The sequence below is a fragment of the Oryx dammah genome, unplaced genomic scaffold (genome assembly GCF_014754425.2).
Source record: "Oryx dammah isolate SB20612 unplaced genomic scaffold, SCBI_Odam_1.1 HiC_scaffold_7, whole genome shotgun sequence".
NCBI classification, from domain to species: domain Eukaryota; kingdom Metazoa; phylum Chordata; class Mammalia; order Artiodactyla; family Bovidae; genus Oryx; species Oryx dammah.
This window is the reverse complement of record NW_024070191.1, coordinates 6,384,372-6,397,196: the sequence shown is the minus strand read 5'-3', so window position 1 is coordinate 6,397,196 and position 12,825 is coordinate 6,384,372. Positions and strand designations below refer to the sequence as shown.

Below are 12,825 nucleotides of genomic sequence, written 5' to 3'. Positions count from 1 at the left end.
ATTTTCCATAAATCTACCTGCTCTAAGTATTCTATAAGACTAAAAAATTTTAAAGTATATGCATTCATTTGCTAGGGCTGCCATAACAAAGTACCATGAACTGAGTGGCTTAAACAGCAAAAACGTATTGTCTCACGTTTCTGGAGGCTTCAAGTCCAAGATCAAGGTGTCAGCAATGCTGGTTCCTCCTGAGGGCCATGAGGAAGCTGTTTTCCTCTAAGCTCCGGTGGGCGCTGGTGGTCTTTGGTGATCCGGGTTTGTAGAAGCGTCACCCCAGCCACGGCCTTCATCTTTACCTGGTGTCTGTCCACATGTCTGCTGCTCAGATTTCCCTTTCTGAAGGACCCCAGTCACATTGGGTTAGCGTCCTCATTTTTAGTTTTCCTACCTCTACAAATGCCCCGTCTCCAAGTAAGGTTACATTCTGTGGTATGGGGGGTTAGGAATTCATCATGTGAATTTCAGAGGAACACAATTTTGACTCATAACAAACAGTAACAGTATGCCACACAGAGTGTTTATGTTGCAGTGTGTGTGTGTGTGTGTGTGTTGGTCATGTCCGACTCTTTGCGACCCCATGGACTGTGGTAGCCCACCAGGCTCCTCTGTCCATGGGATTTCCCAGGCGAGAACACTGGAGTGGCTTGCCTTTTCCTACTCCAGGGGATCTTTCCAGTCCAGGGATTGAACCCATGTTTCTTGTATCTCCTTCATTGGCAGGCGGATTCTTGACCACTGCACCATCTGGGAAGCACACACGATGTTTAAAGTAACAAAAACAGGCAGTTACTTTTTACCTCATTTAACGGGTAAAGAAACATATGTATTTACAGTCATCCACTGTATCTGAGGGGATTGGTCCCAGGACTCCTATAGAGACCAAGACCCACAATCTCTTATATAAAACAGTGTAGTGTTGCATTTAACCTTACACACATCCCTCCATATACTTTAAATCATCTCTAAATTACTTATAATACCTAATACAATATAAACTCTATAATTGTCAGCATAAATGCTATGAAATAGTTGCTGGCATGTGGCAAATTCAAGTTTTGCTTTTTGGAACTTTCTGGCATATTTAAAATATTTAAAATATTTTCCATTCATCATTGGTTAAATTCAAGGATGTCAAAAAGGAAGACCAGCTGTATTTATTGTTTTAATCTTTTCTATTAGCCTCAGATATTTATAGATTTTGACTGTATATTAGACATGTTACTCTGTAGAATTACCTTTACAGAGTGTATCATGACTCATGGCTCATTTTCCTAACTTTAAGTTTTAATAATAAATCCAGTATTAATAATAGGAAATGTTTGTTAGGTACTTATATATGCCAGTTGCTATGCGTGGGACTTTACGGAATACTAGGATATTTAATCCTCCAAACTATGTGAGTAGGTACCAGTATTATTGAGATGTAAATATTAATAATTACCTTTATTTCATAGATGATGAATCTGCCACCAAGAGATGAGTACATGGTGGGTGGTGGAGTCAGGTTTGCATTCAAGCCTGTGGCACAGAGTCTCTCACTAACCTCATAATCAGGATTTGTCTTGTCATTTATGTTTTATTTGGGCTAATTTCATAGGAGAATTATCTGGCTGTGAGAGTTTTTAATAATTCACCAGCCCCTTTTGTTTTACATTTTAGCGATATAATTCATTGGTGACTGGAAAGTTCCTTCCTTCATGGCAGAGATGTCCTCATTTTAACCTTGGCTTTTATCCACAATCATGAATTATCTCTTTTTATAAGACAAGGATGCTCTGTGCGAGGTGAAATAACTCAGTAGTCGATTGTGATGACCGCTTCTAAAAGAATCTTAAGGTAACTCTCTAAGTAAAGTTGTCATCAAGGAACTCTGCATTCTAGTCTATCTCTAAAATTCAGTGTCTTCAAAAGTAAATTTTAAAAATAATAACACCATTGATCCAAGACTGCCAAGCTCTTCAAATAAGTCTCAGTCTCTCTCTGCTGCTGCTGCTGCTAAATTGATTCAGTCATGTCCGACTCTGTGCGACCCCATAGATGGCAGCCCATTAGGCTCCCTCGTCCCTGGGATTCTCCAGGCAAGAACACTGGAGTGGGGTGCCATTGCCTTCTCCGTAGTCTCTCTCTAGGATATTCTAAATCTAACCTCAAGAAGGCACACAGCATTTTTTTTTTTTTCAGATTATAGCAAGCATTTTAGCATTCTCTCAATAGGACATAAAGCGGAATGGGGGAACAAAACTGCTTAAAGCATAGTGGTAATATTTAGAAATATTTGCCGCAAGTATCTGAAGCAGATCTCACACGTGCACTTATAGTTTCAGAACTGGACTCTAAACAGGACAGTGGACCAGTCTAAGTTTGACCATGCAGTTATGAACTGTGCTGGTACATAAACTATGGCAAAAGCAGAAAACATGGTCTCATTCTATTTGGGTTTTGAACATAAAAATGAACAAAAAATTTTGGTTAGCCTTAGAAGATGACATTGACAGAATGGGAAAATTTCTTATAAAAAGTAAATCTTCTAGTGTTGGAATTTTTAATTTTGAAATACTTAAAACTGCTGGAAAGCAAAAATTGAAAAAAAAAGTCTAAAATCATCCTGCTTCCTTCCCAGTCACCATAGGTCGTGGTTGGAATTCAATTCAAATTAAAATAACTTCTCAAAAATATTGAGCCGAGGTTTTGTTTTGTGTTCATTTCTGTTCTTTTGATTATTCAAATCATGAAATATAATCTTCTGCTAAATTATTCTTTTTAAAGTTTGTATATTCATTGGCATTTTCATTCTCATTAGACTTCTCTATATATCAGATCATCTATCAGATCATCCTAGGATATAATTTCATAGCATTTATGAAATGCTCCTTATATTTTTAAAAGACTTCCCTATAGCTAAATGATAAAGAATCTCCCTGCAATGCAGAAGACCCAGGTTTGATCCCTGGGTTGAGAAGATCCCCTGGAGAAGGAAATGGCAACCCACTCCAATATTCTTGCCTGGAAAATTCCATGGACAGAGGAGCTTGGTGGACTACAGTCCATGGAGTCGCAAAGGTCAGACACGATTAAGTAACCCACACAAATTTTTAAAATCCTAAAGCATTTTTTCAAAAGCAAGCTTTTAATCTTACAGTAGTTTTAGATGTACAGAATGGTGAAGACGGTACAGAGAATGTCCATATACATCAAACTCAGTTTTCCCTAGTAACATCTTACTTTAGCTGGTACATTTGTCACAGCTAGCGAGCCTGCATAGGAACGTTACTATTGACTAAAGTCCACGCTGTGTTCAGGCTTCCTTGGTTTTTCCTAAATCAAGCGTTCTTTTTCTCTCCTAGTATCCCACTCAGGGAGTACAGATAGCATGTCACAGGCCAGTCATTCCTCCTGAGGCTGCTCTGATCTGTGACATTTTCCAAGACTTCCCTTGTTCTTGGTGGTCTAGAAAGTTTTGTGGGGGAGTAGTTAGGCATTTTATAGAACGTACCTGAATTGAAATCTGTCTGGTATATTTCTCCTGATTTGGACTGGGGCTTTGGACTTTGGGAAGGAACACCACAGAGACTACTTTCTCATCACATCATTTCTCATACATTTAATGAACTGTTGAAAAAGGAAACTAGAGACATGAAGTAACACTCTCTGATTCATGTCTTCCTAAACAAAATAGTTCTGTTAAAAGCAATCCTGTTATAAAAGCAGAAAGTAGAATGGTGGTTGCCAGGGGCTGAGAGTAGGGAAATGGGGAGATGGTGATCAAAGGGTACAAACTTTCAGTTATACAGAATGAATAAATTGTTGACGGACTTGCCTAGAGGTCCAGTGGTTAAGATGCTGTGCTTCGACTGCAGAGGGTAAGGGTTCAATCCCTGATCAGGGAATTTAGATCGCACATGCCACACAATGGAACCAAAATAACTAAATAAAATAAAATGTGGGGAAAAATATGTTAAAATACAGTTATCACAGATTAATTGTACATAGCAGGATAATAGTCCGTTTTCATTTTTACAGAATATTTAAAACCCCCAGTTTTTTATTTAATTAATATAAAATTAAATCTTAGAATTTGACGCCCACTGAAAAGTTCTTGGGAAAGATTGAAGGTGAGAGGAGAAGGGGATGACAGAGGATGAGATGGTTGGGTGGTATCACTGACTCAATGGTCATGAGTTTGAGTAAACTCCGGGAGCTGGTGACGGACAGGGAGGCCTGGCGTGCCCAGTCCATGGGGTCTCAAAGAGTCGGACACGACTGAGCGACTGAACTGAACTGAACTGAAAAGTTCTAAGGAGATATATCTATAACTAATGAATTTTCAATTTCTGCTTATAGAGATATTCTAGTTTAAATGAAGTCACTTGCACATATAGATTTTTTAATCAAATTTTATAATAAAGCTAGAAATTCACCTTAAGGATAGATAGAAAATATCCTCCAATTCATAGGCTTTATGAATCCTAATGTGGCATCCTGAATCCATTCACTGACAGTAACTGCTTCTACTGTGAGTAACCTCGATTTTATATGTTCTGGTGACACTGCAAATAGAAATACTTTTTTTTTTTAATTGGTTCAATTGATTTTAATGTGCCAAATATTTCCATACATGTAAAAGTTATAATTTAAACAGGCTACTGGATTGGGGATTCAATGAGAACTGTGGATTACAGATGGTCTTTTGCAATATTGGTTATTTAGTAGATACCTGTCTTTTCCAATCAGAAGGCTCATGCCCACTGTACTGGGAATAATCTCCACCCAAAAGATTTTTATTTCATTATTTCTTTTAGGAAGAAAAAGAATTATATTTTTCTGACTTTGGGTTTAAATCAGTGTTTTACAAAACATGAAATTTTACCACATTTTTGAGACTCAATTTATCTTTTTCTCATTTTAAGATTAGCTACCATAGTTGATGTTTTTAAATTACTTTATGGGGAGATGACATATATTAAAGATATAAAATCAAAAGCTCACTGAGGAATGAATAAGCCTGGTGGTGGTGGTGGTGGTGCTGGCGGTTTAGTCGCTCAGTCGTGTCCAGCTCTTGCGACCACAGGAATTGTAGCCTGCCAGAGTCCTGTGTCCATGGGATTTCCCAGGCAAGAATACTGGAGTGGGCTGCCATTTTCTTCTCCAAGGGATATTCCCTACCCCAACTCCCACCCCCTCTCCACCAGGGATTGAACTTGCTTCTCCTGCATTGGCAGGTGGTTCTTTACCACTGAGCCACCAGGAAGGCCCATGTCTGAGCCTAGTATTATCATATTGGGATTCTTGGTCAGAAGACCATATCTCAGATATTTACAATGTAACTGACAATAAAATAGCATTCACCTTTGGAAGGCATGATGCTAAAGCTGAAACTCCAGTACTTTGGCCACCTTATGCGAAGAGTTGACTCATTGGAAAAGACTCTGATGCTGGGAGGGGTTGGGGGCAGGAGGGAAAGAGGACGACAGAGGATAAGATGGCTAGATGGCATCACTGACTCGATGATGGACGTGAGTCTGAGTGAACTCCAGGAGTTGGTGATGGACAGGGAGGCTTGGCATGCTGTGATTCATGGGGTCGCAAAGAGTCGGACACGATTGAGCAACTGGATTGAACTGAACTGAACTGAAAGGGAAATTTCCTCTATAGTAACATTTGTTGGAAAAAGGCTGGCGATGCTTTTCTCTCTAATATAATTTGATTTGAATTCTGCTTTCACTTGAAAAAGTAAAGCCTGCATAAGCACACATATGCTGAGCACACTGATGAACATGGATGGCTTACAGTATTTGTTCAGAGAGTGATTAAAATCTTCGAAAGACATTTTTGACCAGTATATACCCAAGGCCTCGTACAGTACACATTGTTGACACAGGGGACATTTTAATTATTAATGAATTAAAAAGTAAAGGACTTTGATCAAGGGTTTGGAAAATAGAAATAAGCTCTATAAGTAACCTGAAGGGTGCAAATTAGAATGAACTGTTTAGAATACTGCAATCATCCAAGTGTTAGATAGGGCAACTGCAAACTCATGATGAATCCTGTACTATATTCTGAAGCATTCTAGTTTGATTTGTTGAATGAATAAGACCAGAGCAAGGTAATAAAGAAGAGCATTACAATTAGTATATTTTTAATTGATTTTATTTTTTAGAGCAAATTTAGGTTCAGAGAAAAATTGAACAGAAAATATTTTAATAGAAATTTCCTAAATATCCCCCACCCCAACATCTAAACAGCCTCCCTCATGATCAAAATCCTGCACCAGGTGGTACATTTGCTAAAATTAATGAGCTGACACATGATAATCCCCCAAAGTCCATAATTTACCTGAGACTTCACGTTTGGTGTTGCACATTCGGTATGTTTAGACAAGTGTGTGACACATGTCTGCCTCTATGGTGTAAAACAGAATACTTTCACGGCCCTGAAAATCCTGTCCTCCACCCGTTCATCCTCCTCTCTTCACCCGTGGCAGCCGCCTGTCCTCTTACTGTCGCCATAGTTTTGCCTTTTCCAGAATGTTATATAGTTGGAATCACACGTTACGTAATCTTTTCAGACTTTTTCACTTAGTCATATGCATTTAAGGTTCTTCTATGTTTTTCTGTGGCTTTATATAAGTCATTTCTCTTAGTGCTGAATAATATTCCATCATCTGAATGTAACACAGTGTTTATTCCTCCATTCAGCTACTGAAGGACATTTTAGCTGCTTCCACGTCTTGACAATTATGGATAAAATGGGTATAAACATGGCAAATAGTTTTTTTTAAAAGCAAGTTTCTGATCACCAGTTGTGCCAAGATAGCTTTAGGCCATAATGTTGACAATAATGATGATTGCATATTTTCAAGTAATTTACTTAATAATGTAAGTAATTTTTTTCTTCAGTAAACTTTACACCGTGTGCTTCTTACAGCCTACTGAGCTCAATATTGTTAGTGCTGTTTCATTTTGCATTCTTAGTAATAGCATATTCGGGTGTCCATTTGCTTTTCTGTGACTTGGTATTCTCTCATATTAGATCTGTGGTTCTCAACCAGATGCCGTTTCCCTACTCCTTGCCTTCTCCCCGCAGGAGACACAGAAATTTTGGTTATGTAACTGTTTTCTATTGAGTAGAGATCAGGGATGTTGTTAAACATGTTGCAATACACAGGGCACTATCCATAACAAAGAATATTCTGGCCCAAATTTTCAATAGTGCTGAATCTGGGAAATCTTGATTTCAAATTTGGTTCATATCAGTCCCTCACTCATCTATGCATTTGGCTATATTGTTGACATTGGCATGGATTTCTGGCAAATCATTCCAATTGTGCTTTTTTTTTTTTTTTCCTGACTTCAGGTGTAGTACCCTAAAGAGCCTAAGGAAAATATCAGAGAAGTTTTCACATCAGATGTACTCATGAGAGCTTTACTGAGTCCCATAGAGCAGTAGTTCTTCATGTTAGATGCCCATTAAAATTGTCTGCAAAGATATCGTAAATTCAGATATAGTTGTCATGGGCAAAGCCTGATCTCTTTCTCAGATTTGCCAGATGATCCTACTGTGTGTCCTGGTTGGAAACCACTGTCAGAGGCATGACCCTCAGCTCACGTTCACCCAGCGAGACTGCTGGACAACCAGATCTCTAAGCCCGGAGATGTTTCTGCCTTCATATCTACAGCTGTTTCCTCTTGCTGTTCAAGTGGGGACATGATTGAACTGATACTCTATAAATCCATTCCCAATGAAGAAATGTCACTGAAAACATATTTTTGTGAAATGAAGGAGCTCTGAGTTAAAAAATACTTTATCTAAGTATTTTTATAAGCTGTGCTGTAAAACACTGATGAGAAAGAGACTGTATAGACAGTTTCCTGAGTGGAACGCAACAGTACATGTTTGGTATATGTTTGCATATACCCACAGGGAGGCCTGGCGTGCTGTGGTTCATGGGGTCACAAAGAGTCGGACACGACTGAGCGACTGAACTGAACTGAACTGAACTGATAGATCCATTTAATTCATTTCACTGAAGTTTGAGTCTACGTTATGCCTGAATTTATTCATTATATCATAACATTAAATGTGATATATGGCTAATTTTTTCAGCGTTTACATAGTCCTTAGACTCAGAGACTCTTGGAGTCAGAGTCAGCTGGCTCTTTTTCATCAGTTCAGCTAACGTCTGAGATGTTATTTTTACCCAGACTGGTACACATCTGCTGAAGTTCCCCAGAAAGTCTATGGCTCAACCAAGTGTGATTTTCTTAGACATCAAGCTTAAATTCATAGGCACTCAGATGAAAAATGAATTACCTTTTACAAGTCACTCTCAAGTTAAATACACTGTAATCTCAAAGCTGCATCATCAAGGGGTAATCATCTGTTTTAACCTTCTTCCAAAGACTAAGAAAACCTTGTTTCTTGCAGTTCCATATTTCAACCTCCCTTCTAAATTTCAAACAATAATTAGAACATCTAGGTTGAAATCAAAACAATAATACATATTTTTTAAAATTTTAAGCCACTAAGAAGGAATTCACAGCAAGATTGTTGAGTGTAATACTAACACATATTAGACCCTCAACAAATGTATTTTGAATAAAACACAAAACAAGAACTATGGTAACAAGAAGGTACCTATGGTGAAAGTCATTTGCATGTTCTGATGAAATGGTACTCAATAATGATGTGATAATAAGATTGCTGGATATTAATTATGAATCTGGCACCCAGGTCTTTATCATTTAATGGCATTAAATGACATTAATGTCATTAAAAAGTGACAGTTTTTACCATCTAAGATCAACAAGTTAACTAATCTAAACCAAACCAAAGAAATTTTACTGAGATATTTTTCTTTGTGAATTAGGAGGAAATAGTCAGTGTTTTAATATAAGTGAGAGATACATTAAATTGTGGCTGAAATAGGAAAAGCCAGTGAGTCCACTTTATATATCAGACTTCCATAAGACCCATCCCTCTCTCCTTTCTATAAACAGGGCCACTGCTGTTTAGTTTAGAAAGTAAAATATATTGTTGTTCAAGGCAATAAACACTATATGTGAATAAATAGTTTACAAAATATTTATAACAATAACAATATATGGTGACAGATGGTAACTAGACTTATTGCAATGACTGTTTCACAATATATACAAATATCAAACCATTATGTTATACACCTGAAACTAATACAATGATATATACCAATTATAACTCAGTTTAGAAAAAAAGAGTAACTCATTTATTTAATGCTCAGACAACAAAATACCTGTCATATTACTAGCAGTGGAAAGCTAGAAGTAAGATAATAATCATGAGATATTTTATTACATATAGAGAATTTTTACCTAGAATCACACTTTATCAATTCAAATAATTTTTCAATCTTAGTAATTATCAGATTCTAAGGGAAAACATAAAGTAGGAAAATAGCCTTATATTTTTAGCATGTTCAGTATGGATACCTTAGTGACTATGAACTCCCTAAAATGTAACTGTTTTGTACTCCAACTCAGAAGTAAAATCTTTTGTATGTTAGAACAAAAGTTAACGCACTAGTCCTCATGAAAACAGCAAAGATTGATTCCATAAAATTCAGCTTTATTACTGTGCTATGACATTATAGCAAATACGGTTTCAGAATTCACTCCTTCCATTGCCTTGTGAAGTAGCAGCAGTAACACAGCTCAGAGAATTCCAGGCCAGTTTGAGGGTAAACCCACCGAACCCAAAGTCCCATTCTACTGTGAACAGCACCATCAAAAGAAGCTTTTGAAAAGTCCCCTGGGTCGGAAAGGAAAACAAGGCTGAACGGAGCCAAAAGGCCTGCTGATGACTCTCCTGTGGGCTCTGAGTCGCCTCCAGAGGACTGGGTCTGGAGGGGCAATATCATGCTCATTTTTCTTGAGATTGTAAACTGAGGTCTACAGTTCTGAATAATGAACATGTTACTAAACAGAGCTTTTTTCCTCCCAGGAGTTCCATTAACAAGATTTCTTCAGTTTGGGGTAGTTTCCAGACTTCTGAGAGCCTTCCTCTTCCAGCGGAAGCCCTCATTAAATAATTTTCCCAGACTTGAGAACTTCTCATGCTTTTTATTTTCTCCAAACGTGAAATGAAGCCTAATTTCCTTCTTCTACACATTCCTATTATTCAGGCAAGATATATGTTTGGTGGTAGTAGTAATGATTATTACTACTACTATTACTACAACAATACTGCCTAGAATAAAAAGTACTAATACTTTGCCTGGGCTCTGTATGCGCCAGGTTTGATGCTCAGTGCTTCCACCGAATCATCTCATTCCAGCCTCTCGACAGTCATGCAGTGATTGCAACTGTGGATTACAACTGTCATTGTAATTTCAGATCAGTTTGGCAGGCATGCTCTGCTCAATTAACCACAAAGAGGCATAAAACGCAGCCTAGAGTCACTCCAGTTCAGAAGTCTGTGCCTTTAACCAGCATGTTCTAAGGCCCCATTTCTTCTAAAGAAATGTGACATCTAGGCTGGGGACACAGTGAATGAGTGGCATGTCAGTGCTTGATAAATCAACCAGTCAGTCAAAGGTAAAATTAGTATGCATGAAAGAAGATTTAGACTTAAAGTTTACAAAAGTCATTAAAAAAGAGGAGTAGAAATACACACTCATATTATATACCAAAATGACCTGTGAGTCATCATACTTATAATGTTAAATGTAAACATGATTAAGTAGCTTAAATATTTATGATGTGAATTTGTGCCCATTTAGTTGTCATACAAAGCTAGTGGCAAAGTTTTAACTCAATATGCAGGATCACATCTTAAATTTATCAGTTAATGTTTTCTAAAGTTTAAAAAATGTGTGGTGAGATTTTCGAGATCAATACATGAATGAAACAGGCGTTAAGAAGCAGATGGAGGAACTCTTCCTTTGTCCATCAGAACCTCTGTGATGCAGTCTTCCAGCCCCTTTCTTCTCGTGATCCGTGTTCACCATCTCTCAGCTTCTTTACTGGTGGCAGGAGCTACCGGAGTTGTGATAAATATTGAGCTGTGTAGGTTAAACACAGAATCCCTCCTTCCCAGTAGATTATATGTTTTCTGTCTCGACTTTTTCTCTGTTGCAGTTTATTATGCTGACATACCTTTTCATGCTGGCCTGGCTGGGAGTCACGGCATTCACCTCACTGCCAGTTTACATGTATTTCAACCTGTGGACCATCTGCCGAAACACCACCTTAGTGGAGGGAGCGAATCTCTGCCTGGACCTTCGTCAGTTTGGTAGGTGTATCCCTGGCTGTAAATACAGCACCTCATATGGTTTGCTTCATTTTAAAATAGTGTAATGGAAAAGAAAACAGAAACCCACCCCAGTATTCTTGCCTGAAAAGTCCCAGGGACACAGGAGCCTGGCAGGCTACAGTCCTAAGGGTCGCAAGGGGTTGGAAATGACTGAGCAACTGAGCAAACTAGCGAAACCACTTTGGAACCATCGTTACTTCGACCAAAGAGAGAGATGCATCAGAATCTTCACGTTTAAGTCATTTTTTAAAAACCAAACTAAGGGAATTTCAGAGTGAGTGCAAGTCACTCTTATGACATGAACCGTGTAATGTTTGCATAGTATTTTCATTCTCCCTCGATAAACTGTATAGTCTGTGAAGTCTGCTATGAAGCTCACCTAAGAAATAGATACTTCATTGTTTTCTGAAACAGGGGAAAAAATTAACTCTACCATTTCATAATTTAAAAAGAAAATCAAAAAATACTAAATCAATCAGTAGTCCTCTTAGTTTATTTTTATTTAGGGCTGAAACCTCATGTAATAATAATAATTTCTTATGTGCATAAGAGCTTACAATAGTTTGTATATGTTTGCCTGTTTAGTTCTCACAGTAATTCTATGTGGTGGATCCTGTGCTTATCCTCTTTATAAATGACAAAACTGAGGTACCAGGAGGTTAACTTCCTGTCCAAGGTGACACAGCTAGTAAGTGACAGCACTGGATTCTCTCCATCAAGTTTCAGAGTCTGTTTTTGGCTCAAAGTGAGCTGCCTCACTGTTGAAACAAGTACTGAACTATGAATGAGGAAAGTTGAGTCTAATCTCACCTAACCTGTTTGGAATTCCATCCCATCCTTTGTAATGATATGAGGGCTACAGAATTTATAGAAGATATGCAAAGTCATGTGCTCAAACTGATTTTTTTTTTTTTTTTACAACACAACTGTTAGTGGATTGCCATTCCCTTCTCCAGGGGATCTTCCTGACCCAGGGATCGAACCCAGGTCTCTTGCATTGCAGGTGAATTCTTTACCATCCAAGCCACCAGGGAAGACCTTTAAAATCTAATAGAGTATTCTAAATGTTTTTCTCTAATGCAGGTGTCCCTGTACTTCAGGCAAGTGGGAAACAGTTCAGTAGAGGGGATCGCAAGGTTAGACTGTGGCTCTGAAGTTAGACTGTAGACAGACTGCAGGGTATGGTCGAACCAGTCCATCACCAGCTAGCCCAATGTTCCAAAACAGTGTCCACCTACGCTCTTGATGGAAGGAGTTTCAGCCCCCATTGCGTGATGCGAATGAAAATCAGGATGATCTGCTCTGTGCATGGGGTTCTTGGCAAGAAGATGATGGAAGGAACGTGGACAGGTCTTCTCTGGGGAAAGTTTTAACCTTGGAATCATGTCCATGTAAACACAGGAAAAGGAAACCTTGGCACCTACTGCTGGAGGTCACTGGAAAATAGCTGCTCGGAAAACCACAGCCCTAACTTCAGCATTCCCCGCCCCCAACTAAAATGTCTTCCGTTAGTTCTTCTAATCTGAAAAATTAAAA

At 38.3% G+C, this 12,825-nt stretch overlaps 1 protein-coding gene across 2 annotated transcripts in view; it reads left to right on the top strand.

Moving 5' to 3' along the window:
• Nucleotides 1-12,825, top strand: part of LOC120865833 (neuronal membrane glycoprotein M6-a) — a 251,422-nt gene that overhangs the window by 223,235 nt on the left and 15,362 nt on the right. For both annotated transcript variants that reach the window (XM_040243230.1, XM_040243231.1), the window contains exon 4: nt 11,115-11,268. In XM_040243230.1, the coding sequence (XP_040099164.1) occupies nt 11,115-11,268 (154 nt within the window). The remainder of the gene's footprint in view (nt 1-11,114; nt 11,269-12,825) is intronic.